The sequence below is a fragment of the Callithrix jacchus genome, chromosome 2 (genome assembly GCF_049354715.1).
Source record: "Callithrix jacchus isolate 240 chromosome 2, calJac240_pri, whole genome shotgun sequence".
Lineage (NCBI taxonomy): Eukaryota > Metazoa > Chordata > Mammalia > Primates > Cebidae > Callithrix > Callithrix jacchus.
The window spans coordinates 11,343,548-11,370,172 of NC_133503.1; the positions used below are offsets into that span (position 1 = coordinate 11,343,548).

At 55.4% G+C, this 26,625-nt stretch overlaps 1 protein-coding gene across 4 annotated transcripts in view; it reads left to right on the top strand.

Moving 5' to 3' along the window:
• Nucleotides 1-24,113, top strand: part of RASA4B (RAS p21 protein activator 4B) — a 38,726-nt gene extending 14,613 nt beyond the window's left edge. For 3 of the 4 annotated variants that reach the window (XM_035280427.3, XM_035280411.3, XM_078355518.1), the window contains 16 exons: nt 2,050-2,131; nt 3,651-3,782; nt 4,073-4,167; nt 7,391-7,508; nt 7,733-7,883; nt 8,143-8,207; nt 9,310-9,422; nt 9,626-9,818; nt 10,029-10,166; nt 10,730-10,874; nt 11,358-11,527; nt 13,989-14,126; nt 16,423-16,558; nt 19,152-19,272; nt 20,408-20,472; nt 20,584-24,113. In XM_035280427.3, coding sequence (XP_035136318.3) covers nt 2,050-2,131; nt 3,651-3,782; nt 4,073-4,167; nt 7,391-7,508; nt 7,733-7,883; nt 8,143-8,207; nt 9,310-9,422; nt 9,626-9,818; nt 10,029-10,166; nt 10,730-10,874; nt 11,358-11,527; nt 13,989-14,126; nt 16,423-16,558; nt 19,152-19,272; nt 20,408-20,472; nt 20,584-20,705 — 1,984 coding nt within the window. In that variant the 3' untranslated portion in view covers nt 20,706-24,113. The remainder of the gene's footprint in view (nt 1-2,049; nt 2,132-3,650; nt 3,783-4,072; nt 4,168-7,390; nt 7,509-7,732; nt 7,884-8,142; nt 8,208-9,309; nt 9,423-9,625; nt 9,819-10,028; nt 10,167-10,729; nt 10,875-11,357; nt 11,528-13,988; nt 14,127-16,422; nt 16,559-19,151; nt 19,273-20,407; nt 20,473-20,583) is intronic. The other variant, XM_035280420.3, reaches the window with a different exon arrangement.
• The last annotated feature ends 2,512 nt before the right edge of the window (nt 24,114-26,625 follow it).

Here is a 26,625-nt window from a genome sequence, read left to right on the forward strand (position 1 = left end):
CCCTTGCCCTCAGCAATGAGACTCTTGCTGGAATCCCAAGTCAGCCTAAGAAGGTCCATTTGCTGCAGAGGAAGAAAGAACATGTCCTCTTTATTTTTTCTGAGCAGATTCTCAATATTTCAATAAAACCTTAGGGTTTTGTTTGTTTGTTTTGAGAGAATCTTACCCGGTCGGTCATCCAGGCTGGAGTGCAGAGGTGTTTTCTGGGCTCACTGCAATCTCCGCCTCCCGGGGTTTGAGTGGTCTCCTGCCTCAGCCTCCTGAGTAACTGGGACTACAGGCGTACACCACCATGCCCAGTTAATTCTTTTGTATTTTTAGTAGAGACGGAGTTTCACCGTGTTGGCCAGGCTGGTCTCCAACTCCTGACCTCAGGTGATCCGCCCGCCTCAGCTTCCCGAAGTGCTGGGATTACAGGTGTGAGCCACCGTGCCTGGCCTCAACCTTGGGGTTTTATTAGTTTTTGAGGGAGAAAGAAAGGCAGGCATGAGAAGTTTAAAATATCAAAGATGAGTGAGCTTTGGTGTTCTTCCATAAAGAGTTCTTTTTTTTTTTAATTTTTTTTAGAGATGGGGCCTCGCTATGTTGCCCAGGCTGGAGTGCAGTGGCTATTCACAGGCTCAATCCCACTACTGATCAGCACAGGACTTTTGACCTGCTCCGTTTCTGACCTGGGCCGGTTCACCCCTCTTTAGGCAACCTGGTGGGCCCCTGCTCCTGGGAGGTCACCATATTGGTGCTGAACTTAGTGCAGACACTGATCGGCATAGCACACTACAGCCCAGAACTCCTGGGCTCAGACAATCCTCCCACCTCAGCCTCCCAAATAGCTGGGACTACAGGCACACGCCACCGCGCCCCGCTTCCATAAAGAGTTCTAAGTGGGGGATATTGGTGGGGTGCAGTGGCTCATGCCAGTAATCCCAGTACTTTGGGAAGCAGAGGTGGAAGGATCTCTTGAAGCCAGGAGTTTAAGACCAACCTGGGCAACATAGCAAGATCCTGTCTCTACAAAAGAGAATTTAAAAATAAGCCAGGCGTGGTAGTGCACACCTATAGTCCCAGCTACTTGGGAGGCTGAGGTAGGAGGATCGCTTGAGTCCAGGAGGTGGAGGCTGCAGTGAGCTATGATTGTACCACTGCACTTCAGCTTGGGCAACAGAGCAAGACCCTGTCTCAACAAAAGAAAAAAAAGCGGGGGGCGGCGCTGAGCGTGATGGCTCACTCCTGTAATCCCAGCACTTTGGGAGGTCGAGGTAGGTGGATCGCCTAAGGTCAGGTGTTCCAGCCTGGCCAACCTGGTGAAATCTGTCTCTACTAAAAATACAAAAATTAGCCAGGCGTGGTGGTGGGCAGCTGTAATCCCAGCTACCCAGGAGGCTGAGGCAGGAGACTCGCTTGGAACTGGGAGGCAAAGTTTGCAGTGAACCAAGATTGCACCATTGCACTCCAGCCTGGGTGACAGAGCGAGACTCCATCTCAAAAAAACGGAAAAAAAACCTGGGGTACTGTGACTAGACTTGGGCTCTGGAAAGGCCCATCTGTGGAGAGAGGAAAGGGCTGCTTATCAGGTCTGCACCTCACCCCTCCACCAAGTAGGGTGACATTACTGGGACAGGATTTCCAGAAGCACACTCTCCCTAAACTTGAGCTCAGTAGTGATTAGCTTTTCCATTTTCCTGATGAGGAAACAAGGCTCAGAGCAGCCCTGGGAACAGAGAGCCGGGCACATGGCCCCAGCCGTTCCCTGGCAGCACTCACACCGGCCCCCTGGAAACCCCCTCAGAGAGAGAGATGCAGCCATTGGCCTGCAGCTGCCTGGTAGGAAGGAGCCACGGCCTCCACCTTGGGGGATTCTTGGCCACATGGGCGACCGTTGGGAGGTGGCTGTGGGAACAGGGCCCAGGAAGGGGAGAGGCTCACTGTCCACAGTCAGCGTGCCAGGAACGGAATGTGCCCAGGCCTGTTGTGGTTACAAATGGTGGTGACAAGTGGGGGAGGGGAGCTCAGGGGACAAGTAGATGATCCTCTCTTCCTCCGCCCCACCAGGGATCTGGCCCCAAAGGACCGCAATGGCGCATCTGACCCCTTTGTCCGAGTGCGCTACAAGGGCCGGACGCAGGAGACCTCGGTGAGGAGGCCAGAGGGCAGGGAAGGGCAGGTGGCTGGGGACCTGCCAGCCATGCTCCCATTGCTCACCTCTCCACCGGCTCACCATCACCTGGGGGAACAGATTGGGAGCCACAGTCTTACGGAGGAGGCCCAAGGAAGGGGGCGACCTGTCTAATGGGACATAATAGGTCCCAGCCCCTCTGGTGCCAACTCCTCTCACTCCTGGCCATGGTGGGGGGTAAGGAAGAGATTGAGACAGCTGGAGTGGCATTTATCTGGGAACACCCATGCTGCCTTCCCTACCCACAGGAAACATCCAGGGCTCATTTCTGGGCAGGAAAGCAGCAAGGTCTGGCTTCTCAGTGGAGTCACTGCTGTTTTTGTTTTGTGGTTTGTGGGTTTTTTTTTTTGAGGCTGAGTCCCGCTCTGTCACCCAGGCTGGAGTGCAGTGGCACGATCTCAACTCACTGCAGCCTCTGCCTCCCGGGGTTCAAGCGATTCTCCTGCCTCAACCTCCTGAGTAGCTGGGACTACAGGTTCACACCACCACACCCGGCTAATTTTCTGTATTTTTTAGTAGAGACATGGTTTCACCATGTCCTGGCCTCAAGCGATCCTCCCGCCTTGGCCTCCCAAAGTGCTGGGATTACAGGTGTGAGGCACCGCGTCCAGCCTGTGTTTTTTGTTTGTTTGTTTGAATTTTTGTTTCCATGGGTAATTGGAGAGCAGGTGGTGTTTGGTGACATGAGTAAGCTCCTCAGTGGTGATTTCTGAGATTTTGCTGCATCTGTCACCTGCGTGCTATACACTGCACTCAATGTGTGCCTTTTGTTCCTCACCCCCTCCCACCCTTTCCCCCAAGTCCCCAGAGCCCATGTGTCACTCTTACGCCTTCGCATCCTCATAGCTTAGCTCCCACTTATGAGTGAGAACATATGATGTTTCGTTTTCCATTCCTGAGCGACTTCACTTAGAATAGTCTCCAGTTCCATCCAGGTTGCTGTGAATGCCATCAATTCATTCCTTTTTCATGACTGAGTAGTATTCCATCTCATACACACACACCATGGTTTCTTTATCCACCTGTTGATTGATGAGCATTTGAGTTGGTTTCACATTTTTGCAATTGCAAATCATTCTGTCATAAACATGCGTGTGTAAGTATCTTTTCCTCTGGGTAGAGAGACACCCGGTAGTGGGATTGCTGAAGTGGTAGTTCTACTTTTAGTTACTCCTGAATCCCCACACTGTTTTCTGTAGTGGTGGTCGTAGCTCACATTCCCACCAGCAGTGGAGAAGTGTCCCCTGTGCACCTCATCCACACAGTCACTACTGTTTTGCTCTGTGGCCTTGGATATGTCTCTTCCCCACCCTGGGCCTCAGTTCTCCCCATCTGAGAAATGTATGGGGGCTTGGACGTGACATTTTAACCCCCGATGTGGCAGAGCCTCCAAGGCTGCGGGGACAGGGGCAGTGTCTGAGGCAGCTGGGGAGTCCGGTGGCATCAGCCTAACCCCCTCCCACCCTGCTCTGGGCAGATCGTGAAGAAGTCATGCTACCCACGCTGGAATGAGACGTTTGAGTTTGAGCTGGAGGAGGGGGCCACAGAGGCGCTGTGTGTGGAGGCCTGGGACTGGGATCTTGTCAGCCGAAACGACTTTCTGGGCAAAGTGAGCACCCCCTCCCTCCAGGCTGCACCTGTTGTCCCCCAGCACCTGGCTCCATTGCAGCCACCCCATACTCAGAGATCTCCCTCCAGCTTCCCCAGAGAGGGATACTCAGGAAGCGCCTGGGACTACCCGCCCCCCACGCCCCCACCCTGTTTACCAGAACCAGCAACTTCTCCCCACAGCCACTGGCGCTCGGGGACCCTTGGAGGACCCTCCCCACTGAGAACAGTAGTTGGCAAGGAGGAGACCTAAGTGTCCCAGCTCCGGGATGACTTCCACTGTGTCCCCAGGTGGTGATCGATGTCCAGAGACTGTGGGCAGCCCAGCAGGAGGAGGGCTGGTTCCGGCTGCAGCCCGACCAGTCCAAGAGCCGGCAGCACGACAAGTAAGTGAGAGGGGCTGGGTAGGGCTGAGAACTGGCTACAGGCAGGCAGGGCAGGTGGGTTGCTCGGGGGGGAGAGGTCAGGAGACGCGTGTCCAGGGTTCCCTCAGCTCCTGCCCACCAGGCCAACATCCTTCTCATCTAGGCTGGGCTCCACCTTCCCACAGTCCCACACTCAGCTCCATTTTTTTTTTTTTTTTGAGATGGAGTCTTGCTCTGTTGCCCAGGCTGGAGTGCAATGGCGCAATCTCTGCTCACTGCAACCTCCAGTGATTCTCCTGCTTCAGCCTCCCGATTAGCTGGGATTACAGGTGCCCACCACCATGCCTGGCTAATTTTTATATTTTTAGTAGAGACAAGGTTTCACCATGTTGGCCAGGCTGGTTTCAAACTCTTGACCTCAAATGATCCACCCTCCTCAGCCTCCCAAAGTGCCGGGATGACAGGTGTGAGCCACCTCACCTGGCCAGCTCTGTCTTCTTAGCTCACCGGTTATACAGGTCTCCTGCTTTCTGCTTTCTGGAAGTTTCTAAAAAAAGTGCTCAGACACTTTTCTTTGACAATTTCCCTGCAGACTTCAGACCAGGGTTCAAGTCTCCACAGTCCGTGTCCCTGAGCCACAGCTCTAATTCCCTTCCCAAGATTCTCCAGGAATATGGTTTCCAGATAAAAGACAGGACACCCCTGGCCAGGAGTGGTGGCTCATGCCTATAATCCCAGCTCTTTGGGAGGCTGAGGTGGGAGGATCACTTGAGGCCAGGAGTTTGAGACCAGCCTGGGCAAGAAAGTGACACTTCGTCTCTACAAAGAAATAAAAAATTAGCCGGGTGTGGTGGTACATCCCTGTGGTTCTAGCTACGTGGGCATCAAGGTGGGAGGATTGCTCGCACCCAGAAGGTGGAGGCACAGTGAGCTATGATCGCTTCTGCACTTCAGCCTGGGTCACAGAGCAAGACCCTGTTTCCAGAAAAAAAAATCAGAAAAAAAAAAAAAGTCCGGGCACAGTGGCTCACATCTGTAATCCCAGCACTTTGGGAGGCTGAGGAGGGTGGCTCACATGAGGTCAGGAGTTCAAGACCAGCCTGGCCAACACGGTGAAACCCCGTCTCTACTAAAAATACAAAAATTAGCCGGGTGTGGTGGCAGGTGTCTGTAATCCCACCTATTTGGGAGGCTGAGGCAGGAGGATCGCTTGAACCCAGGAGGCAGAGGTTGCAATGAGCTCAGATCGTGCTGCTGCACTCTAGCTGGGTGACAGAGCAAGACTCAGTCTCAAAAAAAAAAAAAAAAAAAAAAAAGACTATGCACTATTTGAGATATACCTATACAAAAAATATTCAAATGTAGGCCAGGCACGGGGTGGTTCATGCCTGTAATTTCAGCACTTTGGAAGGCCAAGGCAGGAGGATCACTTGAGTCCAGGAGTTCAAGACCAGCCTGGGCAACATAGCAAGACCCCATCTCTAAAAAAATAGTTAATAAGTAAATAAAATACTCACATTTAACTGAGTGTCCTGGGTCGTCGTTTTGCTGAAGTTGGCAGCCTGTCTAGGAAGCCCTCGTCTTACAAATGACAACAGTGAGGTTTGCTGTGACCCCCACAACCCTCGATGGTTCAGCTTTGTGTCCCGCTGGAAGGCCCCAGACCCCTCTTTCCCCCATTCCCATTCTTATCAGGGTAGGGGCAGGCGGTCGGCTGCATGTCAGCACCAAGGCATTTCCAAAGAGCCAACCAAGGCCCATCTTCTTCTTCTTTTTTTTTTTTTTTTTGAGACAGAGTCAGGCTGGAGTGCGGTGGTGCAATCTTGGCTCACTGCAACCTCTGCTTCCCGGGTTGAAGTGATTCTCCTGCCTCACCTCAGTCTCCCAAGTAGCTGCGATTACAGGCACCTGCCACCATGCCTGGCTACCTTTTTTCTTTTCTTTTATTTTTGAGACGGAGTTTTGCTCTTGTTGCCCAGGCTGGAGTGCAGTGGCGTGATCTTGGCTCATCACAACCTCCACCTCCCGGGTTCAAGTGATTCTCCTGCCTCAGCCTCCTGAATAGCTGGGATTACAGGCACGTGCCACCACACGCAGCTAATTTTGTATTTTTAGTAGAGATGGGGTTTCCCCATGTTGGCCAGGCTGGACTCAGACTCCCAACCTCGGATGATCCACCCGCCTAAGCCTCCCAAAGTGCTGGGATTACAGGCATGAGCCACTGTGCCAGGCCATTTTTGAACTTTATTTTTGGTAGAAACGAGGCTTTGCCATGTCGGCCAGGCTAGTCTCGAACTCCTGACCTCAAGTGATCCGCCCGCATTGGCCTCCCAAAGTGCTGGGATTACAGGCATGAGCCACCATGCCAGGCTCAGGGACCCTTCTTCTTCTTCTTTTTTTTTTTTGAGATGGAGTTTTGCTCTTGTTACCCAGGCTGGAGTGCAATGGCGTGATCTCCGCTCACCACAACCTCCGCCTCCTGGGTTCAGGCAATTCTCCTGCCTCAGCCTCCTGAGTAGCTGGGATTACAGGCACGCGCCACCATGCCCAAAAAATACAATAATTTTTTGTATTTTTAGTAGAGACGGGGTTTCACCATGTTGACCAGGATGGTCTTGATCTCTTGACCTCGTGATCCACCTGCCTCGGCCTCCCAAAGTGCTGGGATTACAGGCGTGAGCCACCGCGCCCGGCCCCCATCTTAACACTTATACTGTGCATGAGGCTTGTGCTGAGCAGGGGCAGTGGGGCCTTAGAGGATGTCATGCCTTGGTTTACACCCTCCCCTGTTCTGACCTTCCCTGTCAGAACAGGGAAGCTTGGAAGCTGGGTCTAATGTGGGAAGTTGCTGCTGAAGCAGCTCAAGCCTCAGTTTCCCTATTAGGTTGTTATGAGGGTCGGGGATTTGCTTCCGCTGTAAAGTGCACTCATGCTGGTGCCATCATCTGGAGTGTATAGATTCAAGGCTGGGAGCCCCACATACCCAAGCCTGGAGGCGGCAGGGAGCCGGACCTTGAAGACAGATAGAGGTGCCATGAATGCAGAGGCAGGAAGGGCTTTCCAGAAAGAGAACATAAATAGCCGGGCAGAGCCTGGGAGGCAGAGCTGTGCAGGGCACCCAGATGGAGGGCATGAGCAGAGAGACGGGAGGCTGGCCCCAAGAGAGAGATGGGAGGCCATGGGAGGGGTGCGGCCCAGGGCGGCCTGGGTCCCCGGTGGAAAGGTCACAGGCTGCCCATTCCAGGGGCAACCTGGGCTCCTTGCAGCTGGAGGTGCGGCTGCGGGATGAGACGGTGCTGCCCTCCAGCTGCTACCAGCCGCTGGTGCAGCTGCTGTGCCACGAGGTGAAGCTGGGCGTGCAGGTGAGGGGACCCCTGGGCAGGTGGGAGGGTTCATTGGCGGTAGGCCTAAGCCCCTGTCCTAAACACATTCTGCAGGACAGAAAACTGAGGTCTGGGGATGTAAGGAGCTGGACAGTGCCCAGGGCCCCGTCCCCGGCCACCCCTTGGGAAAGCACCCTCCTTCTCTGGGGTACCCAAGGGTCTCAGAGGGAAGGGTTCAGAATCCCCCGTGTCTCTCCCTGCAGGGCCCGGGACAGCTGATCCCGCTCATCGAGGAGACAACCAGCACCGAGTGTCGCCAGGACGTGGCCACCAACCTGCTCAAGCTCTTCCTGGGGCAGGGGCTGGCCAAGGACTTCCTGGACCTGCTCTTCCAGCTGGAGCTGAGTCGCACCAGTGAGGCCTGGGAGGGAGCTGGGCGGATCGGACTGGGAGGTGGTGGTGGGGAGGGGATCCTCGTGTAGGAGGCAGATGGGAGACAGGAGGGAGGCAAGGGACAGAGCCAAGGGCAGAGGTGGGACAGTGGGCTGGGAGGTGGCGAGGAGACCCTTTATTGAGGGGCCAGCTTAGGTCCCCCAGCCCCAAGGTCCTCTGTCCTCCCTCTACCCCGAAAGCTTTGTCCCAGCCCCCTACCCACTGGGACCTCTGTTTGTAGGTGAGGCCAACACCCTGTTCCGGAGCAACTCCCTGGCCTCAAAGTCGATGGAGTCCTTTCTGAAGGTGACGTTGCCTGTGATACTGTCCTCATCTTACAGATGACAAGAGTGAGGTTCAGAGAGACTAATGGAATGGCTGCAACTTCCACTCCAGTGTTCTGTCTCTGTTTTCAGAGCCCTTGAAGGTTAGGAACGTGACCCAGCCAAGCACAGTGGCGCGTGCCTGTAGTCCCAGCTACTCGGGAGGCTGAGGCTGGAGGATCACTTGTGCCCAGGAATTCGGGGCTGTAGTGCGCTATGCCGATCGGATGTCCGCACTAAGTTCGGCATCAATATGGTGACCTCCCAGGAGCGGGGGCCCACCAGGTTGCCTAAGGAGGGGTGAACCGGCCCAGGTCAGAAATGGAGCAGGTCAAAACTCCCATGCTGATCAGTAGCAGGATCGAGCCTGTGAATAGCCACTGTGCTCCAGCCTGGGCAACACAGCGAGACCCTGTCTCTAAAAAAAAAAAAAAGAGAGAGAGAAAAAAAAGAATGTGGCCAGGTACAATGGCTCACACCTGTAATCTCAGCACTTTGGGAGGCCGAGTCGGGTGGATCACTTGAGGTCAGGAGTTTGAGACCAGCCTGGCCAACCTGGTGAAAGCCCATCTCTACTAAAAATGCAAAAATTAGCCTGTTGTGGTGATGGGCTCCTGTAATCCCAGCTACTGGGGAGGCTGAGGCAGGAGAATCGCTTGAACCAGGAGGCAGAGGTTGCAGTGAGCTCACACCACTGCACTCCAGCCTGGACCACAGAGCTAGACTCCATCTCTCCCCCAAAAAAGAGTGTGTGTGTGTGTGTGTGTGTGTGTGTGTGTGTGTGTGTGTTTAAAATTTAAATTAGAGACAGTCTCACTGTGTTGCCCAGGCTAGTCCCAAACTCCTGGTCTCAAGTGGTCCTCCTGCCTTGGCCTCCCAAAGTGCTGGGATTACAAGGGCTAGGAATTCCATTCATTAATTTACTCACCCATTCATGGATAAGCAGTTTTCCCTGCATGTGTACCTGGCCTCCTCCTGGGTGGATACAGCAGGCAGATGGTGCAGAGGCAGCTGCTCTGGAGAGAGTGGGCAGCTTGAGTGGGATGGGGAGAGATGGGACCAATGTGACCCGTGGTGGTCCCCAGGTGGCTGGGATGCGGTACCTGCACGGCGTCCTGGGCCCCATCATCAACAAGGTGTTTGAGGAGAAGAAGTACGTGGAGCTGGACCCCAGCAAAGTGGAAGTTAAGGATGTGGGGTGAGGCCAGGGGCAATTGGGGGGGGGCGCAGTGGTGGCAGGGTGGGATCAGGCCCTCTCTGCCCGTGTGTTTGTGGCTCTGCCCACCGGTATATTGCCCCCTGTGTCCGTGTCCCGGCTGCTGCGAGAGCCACTGCCCCTATCCTGGCCCTGGCACTGACCGCCACCCCCTCTGCCGCCCCGCCCCGCCCCGTCCCACGCAGGTGCTCTGGGCTGCACCGCCCGCAGACCGAGGCCGAAGTGCTGGAGCAGAGCGCGCAGACGCTGCGCGCCCACCTGGGGGCGCTGCTGAGCGCGCTCTGCCGCTCGGTTCGCGCGTGCCCAGCCGTGGTGCGCGCCACCTTCCGCCAGCTCTTCCGGCGCGTGCGCGAGCGCTTCCCCGGCGCCCAGCACGAGGTGCGCCCTCCACCCGCTGGGCTGGGCCGGGCCGGGCCGGGCAGGACTCGGCTGGGGCGGGGGGCGAAGAGCGGTAGGGAGCCACGGAGCGCTGGGGAAGGGCGGGGAGGCGGTATCCCGGGGAGGGTCAGGGACGGAGCCTAAGGTGGGGGGGCTGCCCTGCGCCCAGGCCTGGGGGACCCCAGCCCGCGCTCTCCCGCACCCCTCCAGAATGTGCCGTTCATCGCCGTCACCAGCTTCCTGTGCCTGCGCTTCTTCTCTCCCGCCATCATGTCGCCCAAGCTCTTCCACCTGCGGGAGCGCCACGCGGACGCCCGCACCAGCCGCACCCTGCTCCTGCTGGCTAAGGTGCGGGCCTTGCGGCCACGGGCGGGATGCGCAACTGGGTGTCGCACCGGGTCCCTGGCCCGGACTGCTGTGTGTTCCCTACCGGCTCCGGCGAGGCCACTGGCACGCCCACGTGGGCATTGCACTTCACAGTTTGCAAAGCCTTCCTGTGGCCACCTTGTCTGAGCCCCGTCTCATGGATAAGGGAACAGGCCTTCGAGGGGTCGGAGGTTGCCAAGGCCACCCATCCTGTCGGTGGTGAATGGGGGGACCCTCCAACCTGGGTCTACTTACTCCCAGGCTGCACCTGTCTGCCCGGCACCGGGGTGGGGTACCCAGTGAGTGTAGCAGCGGCTATTAAACCTGCAGAAGGCCCAAGTGGTCTCAGTTACCATAAGGCATCAAACTATGATCCACTCCTCCCTGATCCCTTGTGGAGCTGGAGAGGGGGGCCTGGTGGGTATGGCTTCTGTCGCCTCTGCCTCATCTCTACAGCTGAGTAGCAAAGACTTGGGGGGTGGGAGGGGTGCAGTGGCTAGGCCCCTGACCCAGCAGAGCCTGGCCCTTCCTGCTGTCTCCTCCAGGCAGTCCAGAATGTGGGCAACATGGACACGCCGGCTTCCAGGGCCAAGGAGGCTTGGATGGAGCCGCTGCAGCCCACTGTGCGCCAGGGCGTGGCACAGCTGAAGGACTTCATCACCAAGCTCGTGGACATCGAGGAAAAAGACGGTGAGCACCTCCCTGTACAGTCCCGCCCACAGCCTACTGCTGACGTTTGCTCCGCCCTTGAGCCCACGGCCCCACCCACCACTGTTTGTGGCCCCTCTTCTGGCCCCACCCACCGCCTACTGTTAGCATTTGCCAGGGTCCCGGGCCATAGACCCACCCACCACTGTTTGTCCTTACTGTGGCCCCGCCCCTAGACCTATGGCCTCACCTACCATCACCTGTTGACATTTGCTCCACCCTTGAGCTCCATAGCCCCGCCCATCACAAACGGCTGACTTATGTAAACAGCACAAGTCAACATCGAAACCCATGGCCCCGCCTACCTCTGGCCACCTGTCACCCCGCTCACCACATGCTGTTGATTTCTGCTCCGCCCTTGAGCCCCATGGCCCCGCCCACTGCCTGCTGTTCACCTTTGCTCCGCCCCCTGGTCCCGCTTTCATTCACTGGGCTATCTATTCCTCTCCCTCCCTGGCCTGGCAGAGCTGGACCTGCAGCGGACGCTGAGTTTGCAGGCGCCACCTGTGAAGGAGGGGCCGCTCTTCATCCACAGGACCAAGGGAAAGGGTCCCCTCATGTCCTCCTCCTTTAAGAAGCTCTACTTCTCCCTCACCACTGAGGTCCTCAGCTTCGCCAAGACGCCCAGCTCCAAGGTGGGTAAGGAGGGAGGCCAGCAAGTGGGGCTCTGAGAAGTTATGGCGCCCTGGAGGCCCCTGTCCCCTTCCTTGGAGCCCATCTGAGGTCCCGGAGGGTCAGAGAAGAAAGCCAGGTGTGTGGCATCTGTAGTGCTTGTCAGAACCTAGGAGAGCCAGGCACGGTGGCTCATGCCTGTAATCCCTGTACTTTAGGAGGCTAAGGTGGGTGGATCACTCGAGGTCAGGAGTTCAAGACTAGCCTGGCCAACATGGTGAAACCCCGACTCTACTAAAAATGCAAAAATTAGCCAGGTGTGGTGATGGGTGCCTATAGTCCCAGCTACTCGGGAGGCTGAGGTACAGGAATCACTTGAACCTGGGAGGCAGAGGTTGCAGTGAGCCAAGATCACACCACTGCATTCCAGCCTGGGCAAGAGCAAGACTCTGTCTTAAAAAACAAAAAAAGAAAACAAGGAAGATGGTCCAACCTTACCAGGTTGTTGAGGGTTAGATGAGATGATCTCCCTAAGGGTCATGAAGACCCAGGTCCTGACAGGTACGACTCTTTAGGCAAATGGTATTATTAAAGATAGTACATCCCCTGGGCTACTAGGTGAGGAGGAAGCTAGGGCAACCAGGGGAGGCTTCCTGGAAGAGGCAGGAATATAGAAGCATGGAATCTTGGTATGGGAAGGAATCTCAAAGATCATACTTTCTCCATGGACCTGGTGACCCCTTGATGTACACCTGCCCCCAGTCATGCAGGATGATCATGGGGAGAGTCTGCCAGGAATACCCAGCCTAGCCCTAAGCAGGCGAGAGTGGGCTGGGGTAGGTGAAGGAGCTCATCACCCATTCTGTTCTCAAAGAGCCAGCTCAGGGCCCCACCAGACGAGGGGCCCACCCCTTCCAGCAAAGACCCTTGGATGATAATTATTATTTTGAGGCAGGGTCTTGCTCTGTCACCCAGGCTCTAGTGCAGTGGTATGATCATAGCTGACTGCAGCCTCGAACTCCTGGGCTCAAGCAATCTTCCTGCCTCAGTCTCCCAAGTAGCTGGGACTACAGGCACGTGCCACCAAGCCAGGCTAATTTTCTTCGTGAAAGAGTCTTGTTATACTGCCCAGGCTGGTCTCAAACTCCTGGCCTCAAGCAGTCCTCCCACCCCAGCCTCCCAAAGCACTCAAATGATTATTCTACATCCGCCAGGGTTGGAAGATTTGGCTACATAGGCATCATTTAATGCTGGTCCCATTTTGTCTGCTGTCAACCTTTGAGAGCCAGTCAGATGGCCTGTCATTCGGAGACAGTTGGGGCCGCTGTTGTGATTTCTGCCCTGAGCAGGGCTTCCTCTTGTTTGGCCTCTGCCCCAAGCAGGGAAGACCACGTTGTTTCTGAGGACTCAGCAACAGCAGAAAGCGCTCGGGTTTGGGACCAGCCTGGGCAGCATAGAGAGACCCCATTGCTACAAAAAACATTTAACAAATTTGCTGAGCATAGTGGCATGCGCCTGCAGTCTCGGCTACTCAGGAGGCTGAGGCAGGAAGACTGTTTGAGCCCAGGAGTTTGAAGCTGCGGTGAGCTATGATTGCACCACTGCCCTGCAGCCTAGGTGACAGAGTGAGACCCTGTCTCTCTTAAAAAAAAAAAAAAAGAAGAAGAAGAAGCAGCAGCCAGGCGCGGTGGTACGTGCCTGTAGTCCCAGCTACTCAGGAGGCTGAGGCTGGAGGATCGCTTGAGCCCAGGAGTTCTGGGCTGTAGTGAGCTATGCCGATCGGGTGTCCGCACTAAGTTCAGCACCAATATGGTGACCTCCCAGGAGCAGGGGACCACCAGGTTGCCTAAGGAGGGGTGAACCGACCCAGATCGGACACGGAGCAGGTCAAAACTCCCGTGCTGATCAGTAGTGGGATCCCGCCTGTGAATAGCCTGGGCAACATAGCGAGACACCATCTCTTTTAAAAAAAAAAAAGAAAAGGAGGGGGTAATGGAGGCTGGGAGTGTAGATTCAGCATTAGCAGCTTGGGGGCCTTTTCAGGACGTGTGTATTTTAGATTCTGAGCTTCCCGTCACATTTGATCATGGCAGGAGGAAGCTAAGAAACGAAGGGATGGGGATGGGATATGGGACTTTTAGAGCCCGGGACTACAAAAGCAAGTTGGAAAATTACTCAATGCAAAGTCACACAGTGTTGGCCGCGGCTGGCATGACTTCGTAGCCCCGGGAATGCTGGCTGTTTAGACACTACCCCAAAGCTCTCACCTCCCAGGCCTGCTAGGAGCACCCCCCTGAGAGGCCAGATCCTCCCCTCCCAGTTGCTGGGCACTTGGTCGCCAGTTTGTGCTTTGCCCTGGCTGAGGTCATTCTAGGTCTCCCACACTTACCCCTAGCGCTGCAGAAGGAGAGACTGAGGCCCAGAGATGGGAAATGGAATGGCCCTGGCTAGGTCCCTGACCCTCCGCCTCCCTCCCTGCCCCAGAAAAGCGCCCTCATCAAGCTAGCCAACGTCCGTGCAGCAGAAAAGGTGGAGGAAAAGAGCTTTGGCAGCTCGAATGTCATGCAGGTCATCTACACAGACGACGCCGGCAGGCCCCAGACTGCCTACCTGCAGTGCAAGGTGCGGGGAGAGGAGCGGGTGCTGTGGGAGTGACATGAGCCCTGTGGGCGTGGCCTGGTTGCTGTGGGAGTGGCATGAGCCCCGTGGGCGTGGCCTGGTTGCTGTCGGAGTGGCATGAGCCCTGTGGGCGTGGCCTGGTGGCTGTGGGAGTGGCATGAGCCCTGTGGGAGCGGCCTGGGCGACGTGGGAGTGGCATGAGCCCTGTGGGAATCGCCTGGGTGCTGTGGGAGCGGCCTGGGTGCTGTGGGAGTGGTCTGGGCGCTGTGGGAGTGACCTGGGTGTTATGGGAATGGCTCGGGTGCTGTGGGAGTAGCCGGAGTGGACCGTGTGAGAAGGGAGCTGAGCCTCTCGCCCCTACCAGGTACATCAGGCACAGCACGGTATGTCTGATCTGGGAGGTGTGGGGGCCAGGTGTGTGTGTTGTCTGGGGGTCTGAGCCCCCAGGAGGCCATGGCCCATGTCTTTCCCTGGGCATCAATGTGATGGATGCCTGTGTGTGGGCCAGTACACGGACAGGTGCATCCCTGTGATCTGAAATTGCACGTTGCACCCGTTTGTTGGAAACTATTTCCAGATATCTGAGATGGGGACCAGGCATGCTGGTTCATGCCGGTAATCCCAGAGCTCTAGCCAGAGCAACAGAGCAAGAGGAAAAAGGGAGTCTGTGCTGGCGCCTGGATCAACGCCCAATAATCAAACATTATGCTCTGTGTGGCTCTGGGTGCATGTTCTCAAATACCTTTCCCATCTATTCCTTCATTAATTCATTCATTCATTTATTTACAAAACGCATACTGAGCACCTCCTAGGTTCCAGGCAGGATTTTAGGTGAGGGGATGCAGTGGCAGACAAGACAGAGCCCCGCCCTCGTGGAGCTGATATGGGGAGAAGATGGGCCAATAAATACATGTTTCAAATGTCGGGCCAGGCACGGTGGCTCACGCCTATAGTCCCAGCACTTTGGGAGGCCGAGGTGGGAGGATCACTGGAGGCCAGGAGTTTGAGACCAGCCTGACCAATGTAACAAGACCCCATTTCTACAGAAAATAAAAAAGTAGCCAGGTATGATGGCAGCGATCCCAGCGACTTAGGAGGCTGAGGCAGGAGGATTGCCTGAGCTCAGGAGTTGGAGGTTACAGCCAGTTGGAGGCTGCAGTGAGCTATGATCACACCACTGCACTCCAGCCTGGGTGACTTGAAAAAAAGTCTCTTAAAAAAAAAAAAGTCAAATAGTGATAGTGACTTGAAGGGAACCAGAAGCGACTAAGGGAGCAAGGAAGGGAACAGAGTGGAGGGTGTCAGGGAGCAGTCTGCCCTATAAAGGGTAGTGAGAGGCCGGGCGCTGTGGCTCACGCCTGTAATCCCAGCACTTTGAGAGGCCAAGGGAGGTGGATCATGAGGTCAGGAGATTGAGACCAGCCTGGCTCTACTAAAAATACAAAAAATTAGCCAGGTGTGTTGGAGGTGCCTGTAGCCCCAGCTACTCAGGAGGCTAAGGCAGGACAATCACTTCAATCTGGGAAACGGAGATTACAATCAGCTGAGATCGTGCCACTGCACGCTAGCCTGGGTGACAGAGAGACTCCGTCTCAAAAAAAAAATAACATGGTCAGGGAGGACCTCTGATGGGTGGCATTCGGGCAGGGACCTTGTAGGAGGGTGACTCAGATGTGTCTCTAGGGCAGGAACACAGGGACTGAGTAGGAAGCCTGCAGCTGGAGGCGGGGTGGTTTCTTCTGGGCATGACTGTCCTGGGCTGGTGGGGAGGAAGTCACAGACCTGTTCCTCCGTGCCCTTCCTCTAGGGCTTCCCTTTTGTGTCAGGGTCCAGAGCCACAGGGAAAAGTAATGATATAAGGGCCGGCAAATATAGTTGTCGGGCTCTGGGATACCTAGGAGCATGGCCAAGGGGCCAACAGCAGCTGAAATCCAGCCCACACCGGGGACAAGTGGAGCTGCTGCCACCAAAAAGACAAGACAGGTGGGAGAGGAGAGGATAGGGTCTTGCTGTGTTGCCCAGACCGGTCTTGAATTCCTGGGCTCAAGCGATCCTCCTGCCTCAGCTTCCTGAAGTGTTAGGATTATAGGAGTGATCCACTTCACCTGCTTTCCAGGCCATGTGCCCAGGTGTGGGCTACATTACCCTGGAGGAAGGGCAGCCTCTCCTAATTCATTCAAAGCTGCTGTGTTGGGGTAGTGGGGAACATGGCATCAGGTGTGGTATAGGAGCTGCAGGTTAGGAGGGCTTCCTGGAGGAGGTGACCTCTGACCAGGCCTCCCCCTCCACGTCCCCTCAGTGTGTGAACGAGCTGAACCAGTGGCTGTCTGCACTGCGGAAGGTGAGCATCAACAACACCGGCCTGCTGGGCTCCTACCACCCTGGCGTCTTCCGTGGGGACAAGTGGAGCTGCTGCCACCAAAGAGAGAAGACAGGTGGGAGAGGAGGCCTGGGCCCTGGGATCTGCATCTGTCCACTGCGGGATCGGGCCTCTGGTTGAACAACGGGGCCCTGAGCCTGCTGTGCACCTGCAGGGACCTAACCCAAGGAACGCTGGCCCTCCAGGCTCTCTGGGTAGAAAGGGGATGGTTTGGGAAATGCCACGTGATGTGTGTGATGCTTATGAATGAATTCGCTGAAGGCTCTAAGGAGGCCTGATAACGTGTTAGAATCCCATTTCTGTTTTCTTATTTTTTTATTTTTATTTTGAAAGACTCTCAATCTTAAGAATCCCATTTCTTTTTTCTTCTGCTGCTTTTTTTTTTTTTTAAAGACAGACTGTCACTCTGTTGCTAAGGCTGCAATGCTAATTTTTAAAAAATTTTAGTAGAGACGGGTTTTCACCAGGTTGGCCAGGCTGGTCTCAAACTCCTGACCTGTGATCTGCCCACCTCAGCCTCCCAAAGTGCTGGGATTACAGGCATGAGTCACCAAGCCCGGCCAGATTTTTTTTTTTTTTTTGAGACGAGTCTCACTCTGTCGCCCAGGCTGGACTGCAGTGGCACAATCTCAGCTCATTGCAACATCCACCTCCCAGGTTCAAGCGATTCTCCGGCCTCAGCCTCCCGAGTAGCTGGGATTATAGGCGCGTGCCATCACGGCCAACTATTTTTTCTTGTATTTTTAGTAGAGACAGAGTATCACCACATTGCCTAGGCTGGTCTCGAACTCTTGGCCTCAAAGGATCCACCCACCTTGGCCTCCCAAAGTGCTGGAATTCCAGGTGTGCGCCACCACGCCCAGCCTAGAATCCCACTTCTAACGTGGTTTAACCCAGCACTTCCCAATCCCATTTGATGGGGAACCCTAGGGTTTGTATTTTAATTAACTCAAATAGCTTCCCGAGGCCCTTCTCTTGCCCAAGGAGCTTCCTACAGAACCGGTGTTCTGGGGAACACAGTTGAGGAACCCCCTGCTAAAGAGAGCCAAAGAGAGCCCCTGGGTTCACACACCCCCATGCTGGCAGCCTGAATCCGGAGCTGTGGGTGGGAGGGGACCCTGAGCTTTGGGCACTGGAGGGATGGCAGAGAGGAGCTTCTAGAAGTCCTCAAAACTGCAGTACTCTGGCTTCCAGCACCTGTGGCTCTTGAGCACTTGAAATGTGGCTTGAGGAGCTGAGGGGGTTTTTTAATTTTTAAAAAATAGGGTCTTGCTCTATTGCCCAGGCTGGAGTGCCTTGGCAGGATCATAGCTCGCTGCAGCCTCCAATTCTCAGGCTTAGGCAATCCTCCTGCCTCAGCCTCTGAGTAGGCTGGGACTACAGGCCCACCCCTGGCTCATTAAAAAATTTTTTTTTTTTTTTAGAGATAAGATCTCTAAGTCTGTGTTGTCCAGGCTGGTCTTAAATTCCCAGCCTCAGGCAATCCTCCTTGCTTGGCCTCTCAAAGTGCCGGGGCTGTATGCGTGAGCTACCACACCTGGCCTGAGTTTTACATTGTTAAAAATGTTGTTTTAATTTGAATCACCTCAAATGTTTTCCTGTGGCTAGCGGCCACCCTGTAGATAGCACAGTTCTACAACTTTTGAGACCTTCTTCTCATTACCCTCACCTTCTTTCCAGAGTAGACTGAGCACTTGGAGTCTCCTGGCCTTTCAGGCTAGGCCAAACCTCGGTCCCCAGAGCCCAGTGTCGCAGAGGCCATGGAAATCTGACCCACCCAGTCTAGGCAGTGCACAGAGATGGGTGACTCTGTTGTTTTGTTTTTGAGTTGGGTCTCACTCTCTCACCCAGGCTGGCGTGCAGTGGCACAGCCATAGCTCACTGCAGCCTTGACCTCCTGGGCTCAGGTGATCCTCCTGCCTCAGCCTTCTGCACAGTTGGGACTACAGGCACATGCCACACCTGTCTTTTTGTAGAGACAGGGTCTCACTATGTTGCCCAGGATGGCCTTGAACTCCTGGCCTCAAGCTGTCTTCCTGCCTCAGCCTCCCAAAGTACTGGGATTCCAGGTGTGAGCCACTGCGCCTGGCCTCTTGGTGACTCCTTCCAAGGGCGTTGCTGGCTGGCTGATATGACCTGCAGCCTCTGGCTGTAACCATCATAGCAATACCCTCATTATTGGCGAAGTGGGGCCCACCATGGCCCAGGAGACAGGGCCTGGTATTCCACTGTCTGGAGGAGAAGCTGAGGCTTAGAGAAGACAGATGGCTTTAAAGCTAGCGGGCTGCATGAACCCGCCACGGCCCATCTCACCGTGATGCTAACACTTCAGCCTGTTCCCTTCCAGGCGGGCAGCCTTCTAGAAAGCTGCCTGGCTCCCCGAGTCACATCCATGACATCCATGCTTTGCAGCCACACCTTCCATGGTGCAGGGGCTGACCTCAAGGTGAACTGCTGCCCCAGCGGGGTGGGGAACCAAGGCGGGGCCTGGATCAGACTGACCAGGCAGTGCTCCCAGCGCATCCCTCACCAGGGACCCCCGAGTGCCTCTCTCCCCTGCAGAGCTCCGTTTCCCCATCTGTGCAGCCGGGAAGTTGGACATGGTAGTCAAGTGTCTGCTGGTAACTTTGCCCTCTCTGTGCCCCCAGGTCGGGGCTGCGATAAGACCCGGTCACGGGTGACCCTGCAGGAGTGGAATGACCCTCTTGACCATGACCTTGAGGCCCAGCTCATCTACCGGCACCTGCTGAGCGTGGAGGCCATGCTGTGGTGAGTCCCACCCAGGAGAGCCTGTACAGCCCAGGCAATGTGCCAGGCTGGGGGCTAGAGCTGGGATTCCGGCTTTGGGCTGCTCTGTGGTGGCTGGTCACCTCTAACTGGCCACGTCTGGGGAGGGCACCAAGAATACCTGCCTCTCTGCAGCATGAGGCCAGCTCAGGTTAGGACAGAGGTCCCAAGGGTCCGGGCTGTGCCTACGTGATGCTGTGAGCTGAACCCACCTCACGACCTGCCCAGCCGTCCCACCGGGCCCTTGGAGCACAGGCTGTGTCCGCAGCCACTCCTTGAGTTCCTTGGCCATCTCACTCGTCCAGTGGTTCTCTGCCCTGGCACAAGCTTAGAAAAAACAGGATGTTTTAATGACCAGCTTTAAAAACAGGATGCTGAGGCCCCGTCACTCAGGGTCTCTGGAGATGCAGTGCTACCGGGATACTTCAGGGTGACCCAGTGCCAGCTGGACCAGGAGCTCTTCTATCTCTCACACCCCTACACCCTGCGAGGAGGAAGGGCGTGGCCCTCCCCCTTCCTCATCGACTCTTCCAGGGTTTATCTCTCCCCTCAAAACCCACAAAGGTGGGGTGTGGTGGCTCACGCCTGTCATCCCAGCACTTTGGGAGTCAGAGGCAGGCAGATCGCTTGAGGTCAGGAGTTTGAAACCAGCCTGGTCAACATGGCAAAACCCCTTCTGTACTAAAAATACAAAAATTAACTGGGCGTAGTGGAGGGCACCTGTAATCCCAGCTACTTGGGAGGCTTGAGGCAGGAGAATTGCTTGAATCCAGGAAATGGAAGTTTCAGTGAGCTGAGATCACACCACTGCACTCCAGCCTGGGCCACATAGCAAGACTCCATCTCAAAAAAAAAAAAAAATCCAAAGGGCCTTCTGGTCAACCCAGTGGGGTGGGGAGGAGGAGACACTGGAAGGGAGAAGGTGGCAGGCGCCCAGGAGCCGAGGCTGGGCCCATGTTTCCCCTTCATAGACTGAAAGAGTCAGCCCTGCCGTCACTCCTAGAGCCACCTCTAGCCCAGGAGGCCTATGCTGGGCCACCTGGCCTTCCCACAAGGGCACCAGAAGCCTGGCAGGGCAGGTGGAGGCTGACAGTCCTCACTCTGGCCACCTCCACAGGGAGAAGCACCAGGAGCTGAGCGGGGGTGCAGAGGCCAGCACTGTGCCTGCAAGCCCTGGCAAAGGTAGGTCCTGCGAATCTGGGACTGGCTCCCTGGTCCCAGCCCCCACCAGGGATGTATGGGTGGGGTCTCTGGACCCACTCCCAGGGCCCTCACGGCCGCCTCTGTCCGCAGCCCCCGAGGACTCACTGGCTCAGCTGCTCCAGGTGCTTCGGGACCTCCATGAGGCCCACAGCTCCAGCCCGGCCAGCTCCCCGACCTCAGAGCCCAACTGCCTCCTGCAACTGCAGACGTGAGGCCCGCCCTGCCCTCCCCTTGCTGAGTCCCGGCCAAGCACTCAAAGCCCCTCCCAGGATGCTCTGTACCCCTCACCCTGGTCCTCCTCATTGGGGTGCAGGGTCCAGGTCTCTTCCAGGTGGGGGAGGGGGAGAGTCAGGGATAAGGGGATCCCCAGAAGTGCAAAGCTGAGCAGGCCTGGCCTGAAGTGTTCCGGCTCCCTACGGCCGCTGCAGCCATCACTGCCTCTCCAAGGACCCTCCTCTCCTGCCTAGGACAGACGCAGCCAGAACTGCCAACAGGACAGGCCACGGCCAGGGGTCTGGGCTCCAGGGACCTAGAGAATGGGAGGGAACAGGAGGCCCAGGAGACCCGACTGCCACCCCACCAGCTCCCCGTGGGTGGCACAGGACTGTGCTGTTGCCAGCAGTAAACCTGCTGTTCCTGCCCAGGCTCTGGGCTCTTGTGATGGGGATCTCGGGAGAAGGTGGGCCAGGGGGACCCCAGAGGCTGCCGGTGGGCTCTGGGCATCCCCGTTCTCCCCTCTTACTTCTCCCTACTCATCTGGGGTCGGGGGCACCTTTCCCTTCCCAGTCGCTGTCCCCACCATGCCCCTGGGACCCCTCTTCCATGCCCCACAGACCACACAGCCTAGCATGTCCATCCAGCTGTTCTCTCCTCAAAGCAGCCCCCAAAAGTCCCTTCTCTAGGGTGTCCCTGAGGACAGCACAGAGAGGCAGGGCTCAGAGACCCCTTTCTCTTCACACAGCCCTTACCCTATGCCTTCTAGGGTGTGGCTGGCAGTGTTGGCCATGTGGGGGCTCCCATCCCCCCACCATTGTGTCACACAGGCTGCCAGGCTCAGCTCCCAGCTGTGTCCACAGTGACCTGGATCAAGGGTGGGGAGAAGGCCTGGACCCCCCTTCCCCAAAAGGCCTTCAGCCCCTGCCTTGCCACGTGGTCACATCCTCCCTCTTTGACTCCAGATACCAAAGGTCCACCCTGGTCCCAGCCCCTTCCTGGCCAGGAGGCTTCTCAGATGCCTTAAGCATAGAGGCCCCGGGCTAGTCTGACGGTCAGCAAAGCTTGACTCTTAGAAGCTTAGATCCCCTCGTGTCCTGGGATCCGGCCTGCCTTTGGTCAGTTCCTATGGTCCCCCACCAACACCCCTCCCACAGGGCTGCCCACCAAGCCCTGCCCCCAGCCCAAGGGGAGCCCCCCCACTGCCTGCAGGGCAGCGATGCCTGGCCACTGGCTCATACCGCTGACTTGGTCCTGGCATGGCGGAAGCAGCAGGTGACAGGAGCAGGGCCCTGTCCCTCTTTTCCCTGCCCCATGGTCCCAAAGCCACACGTGTGCCTGCTCTTGGGGCTGATCTACTGCAGGCCACATGAGGGCAGGGTAGGCAGGGCCTTTGGGCTTCATGAGGACACAGAAGTCCCTGAGGCCCCCAGACCTGGCTCAGCCAACATCCTTCCTCCCCCGGCTGTCCCCCACTCTAAAGCCTCCTTCCTCCCTTTGCCCACTGGCTCTAGGCTCCTCAAAACAGCAGCTCATGGACACAGGGTGCCCCCAAGTGGTTCCTGCCCTCCAGGTGGGGGCTGTTCTCACATCAGCGTGCATCCATCCATTCATTCCTCACCTTATCCTGTTGTCTCTATTTTTTTAAGCTACCAGGAAGGAAAGGGAAGACCAGATCACGAAACTGGGACCCCCAGAGGGCGGAGTGGGCTTGGAATAGGCATCCACCTCAGAGCTCAAATGGGTTTGTTAAAATCACATCCAGTTTTCAGAGGAAGGGGAACTAAAAATTTTGTTGTTGTTGAGACAAAGTCTCACTCTGTCGCCCAGGCTGGAGTGCAGTGGTACAATCTCGGCTCACTGCAACCTCCACCTCCCAGGTTCAAGTGATTCTCCTGCCTCAGCCTCAGAGTAGCTGGGATTACAGATACCCGCCACCACACCCAGTTAATTCTTGTATTTTTAGTAGAGACAGGGTTTCTCCACGTTGGCCAGGCTGGTTTCCAACTCCTGACCTCTGGTGATCCGCCTGCCTCGGCCTCCCAAAGTGCTGGGATTACAGGCATGAACCACCGAACCCAGCCAGAACTTTATAGATTAAAAGAGAGTCGAAGCTGAGTGTGACAGCGTACACCTGTAGTCGCAGCTACTCCGGAGGCCTAAGGCAGAAGGATCACTGTAAGCCCAGGAGTTTAAGGCCAGCCTGGGCAACATAGCAAAACCTAGTCCCTAAAATTTAAAAAAAAAAGGAAAATAAAGGAGACTTGAGATTTTTGAACTAAATAGAGGTGATGATTACACATTGTGAACGTAATTAACGCCACTGAGTTAAACACTTAAAAATTGTTAAAATGGGGCCGGGCGTGGTGGCTCACGCCTGTAATCCAAGCACTTTGGAGGCCAAGTTGGGAGGATCACCAGAGGTCGGGAGATCAAGACCAGCCTGACCAACAAGGTGAAACCCCATCTTTAAAAAAAAAAAAAAAAAAAAAAAAATTGTTAAAATGGCAAATTTTATATTATATCTATTTTACAATAAAAAGTCTAAAAGAGAAACTTAAGATACTTAGGTGACTTACAGCAACCAATTGCAACAAAATAGGATGTTAAGAAATTACCGTTTTATGAGACTGTTGGAAATTTGAACACTGTAGGATGATTGGAATTATTAATTTTGTAAAGGTGTGATAAGACATTGTACTTGGCTGGGCACAGTGGAACATGCCAATAATCCCAGCTACTTGGGAGGCTTAGGTGGGAGAATCAGTTGAGCTCAGGAGTTTGAGACCAGCCTGAGCAACATAGTGAAACCCCCGTCTCTATAAAAAACACACACACACAAAGATACTGCAGTTGTGTTCTAAGAGTCCTTGCCGGGCATGGTCGCTCACACCTGTAATCCCAGCAGTTTGTGAGGCCAAGGCGGGTGGATCACCGGAGCTTGGGAGTTCAAGACCAGCCTGCCCAACGTGTCGAAACCCCGTCTCTACTGAAAATACAAAAATTAGCTGGGTGTGGTGGAGGAAGCCTGTAATCCCAGCCACTCCCCAGGCTAAGGTGGGAGAATCGCTTGAATCCAGGAGGCAGAGGATGCAGTGAGTGGAGATCATGCCATTGCACTCCAGCCTGGCCCGCGAGCGAAACTGCATCTCAACAAAAAAGTCCTTATCCGTCAGAGCTACATCGTGGAATATTTATGAAATATTTAGGATAAATGATATTTGGGATTTGTAGCAAAATAACCCAGACGTAGAGGTCAGGAGTGGAGGTAGAGATGAGACGAGACTAGCCACGAGCCAATCGTTATGGAAGAGATATTCCGAGTATGTGAGGGCTCCTTATCCTGCATAGTCTGTCTAGCTTTGTGTATCTTTGAACTTTTCAAGAATAAAAAAGCTCAAAGAGTACATGCGTCTCAGTGCTACCAGAGACTCACCCACTGCCACCCTCGAGCCAGGGGGAGCCAAGGTTGCATTTTCACACGCAGCTCACGCTTCTCTGCACTCTCAACTTGGGGAGCCCCAAACAGAGAAACCCACGCCCTGCTGGCTTCTGCCAATCCCCTGAGCAGAAGCGTGGGTCCCTCTGACCACCAGCTCACCACCCTCAGCCTGACCTCGCTGTACACAGCAAACCTCCAGTGTAATTAACAAGACTGAGGACACCTGTAATCCAAGCACTTGGGAGGCTGAGTCGGGCAAATCACCTAAGTTCAGGAGTTCGAGACCAGCCTAGCAAATCATGGCCAACATGGTGAAAACCAGTCTCTACTAAAAACACAGAAATTCAGGCACGGTGGTGCACACCTGTAATCCCCACTACTCGGGAGAATCGGATTGAACCTGGGAGGCGGAGGATGCAGTGAGCTGAGATCGCGCCACTGCACTGCAGCCTGGGCAGCAGAGTGAGACTCCATCTCAAAAGAAAAAAAAGACAAAAAAACAAGACAGAGGAGGGGCAAGGTCTTTCAGAACATCTTTTTTTTTTTTTTTTTGGAGACAGAGCCTCACTGTGTCACCCAGGCTGGAGTGATCGTAGCTCACTATGGCCTCCAAGTCCTGGGCCCAACTGATCCTCCTGCCTCAGCCTTCTGCGTAGCTGGGACTACAGGTGTGCACCATCATGCCCAGCTAATTATTTTGTACTTCTGGTAGAGACAGTGTCTCACCATGTTGTCCACATTGGTCTTGAACTCCTGGGCTCAAGCCATCCTCCCACTTCAGCCTCCCAAAGCGCTGGGATTACAGGATCACCTTGCCCAGCCAGAAGCACATTCTCCAAGCAAACCCAGCCGTCCCTTCTTTGTCCTTGGCGTAGGACAGCCCGCAAAGTCTCAGGGCTCAGACATGACCCCTGACCTAGCTGCCCAGCTAGGCTCTGGGCAGGGCCAGTGGGGCAGGCTGTATATCTTGGCTCTTCCAGGGACCATTTTGAAGGGCAAATTGGGCCGGGCGAGATGGTTCATGCCTGTAATCCCAGCATTTTGAGAGGCCAAGATGGGTGGATTACCTGAGGTCAGGAGTTCAAGACCAGCCTGGCCAACATGGTGAAACCCTGTCTCCTGAAAATACAAAAAGTAGTTGGGCATGTTGGCAGGTGACTATAATCCCAGCTACTCAGGAGGCTGAAGCAGGAGAATGGCTTGAACCCGGGAAGTGGAGGTTGCAGTGAGCCACTTATCAGCTTCTAACTTATTCAAGCCCATTTCACAGGGGAGACTGGCTCGGAGGTTGCCCGACGCAGGAAGAGCACGGGTGAGTGCTACCGGGAAATGTGCATCATGCAGTAGGGCTGCAGAAGGCAGGGCCTGACTTGGAGATAGTTTTATAACAAACACCTATGTTTGAAGAAAATGGCCTGGGCATGGTGGCAGGTGCCTGTAATCCCAGCTATTTGGGAGGCTGAGGCAGGAGAATCACTTGAACTCAGGAGGCAGAGGTTGCCATGAGCCAAGATTAAGCCATTGCACTCCAGCCTGGGCGACAGAGAGAGACCCTGTCTCAAAAAAATGCAAAGGGGACGTGAAGATGCAAGGGGCCATCCTCTCCCTCTTCCCTGTGGCTTCTGGGGCCATATCAACCCTTTCTCCTGGCGGTGGCCTTGGTGGATACCATATCCCCCATAAACAGCCCACCCGCCCAGCCCCTTAGAGGTTCATACCCTCGTGCTGTGCCATCCTACTTGCCTTCTAAACCTTTTTACAGGACTGGGTCCCTCCCCTCCCTTCCTGGCCCAAGGCCTGGGTCCAAGGGAAGCTGAGCCTAATGCAGCCTCCATCCCCACCCCAAACCACCAGCATCTGGTTCTCTGGGTACTTCCTTAGGGGTTCACAAAAATCCTCATGCCTGTTGGATCTTCTTGGGTTTCAAGGCCCTACTGTCCAGAAAGTATGGACCCAGGGTCTCCTAAGCATTTTTTTTTTTTTTTTTTTTGAGATGGAGTCTCGCTCTGTTGCTAGGTTGGAGTGCAGTGGCATGATCTCGGCTCACTGCAACCTCCACCTCCTGGGTTCAAGCGATTCTCCTGCCTCAGCCTCCCAAGTAGCTGGATTTACAGGTGCGCGCCACCAAGCCCAGCTAATTTTTGTATTTTTAGTAAAGACAGATTTTCACCATGTTGGCCAGGATGGTCTTCATTTCTTGACCTCATGATCTGCCTGCCTCAGCCTCCCAAAATGCTGAGATTACAGGCGTGAGCCAACGCGCCCGGCAGGTCTCCTGAGCCTTGATGCAGGGAGCGAAAGGGAACCAGGCGTGGACTGGCTGCATGTGGAACCCTGGATGTTGAGTGCACACACACAGCCACCCTCCTGCAGTGTCCACCTCTCCTCCCCAGAGCCCGACCGCTGCAGCTGGAGGGGAAGTAAACATGACTGCATGCCGGGCACTGCCCCCGGTTCTCCTCTCAGGCCCTGAGCAG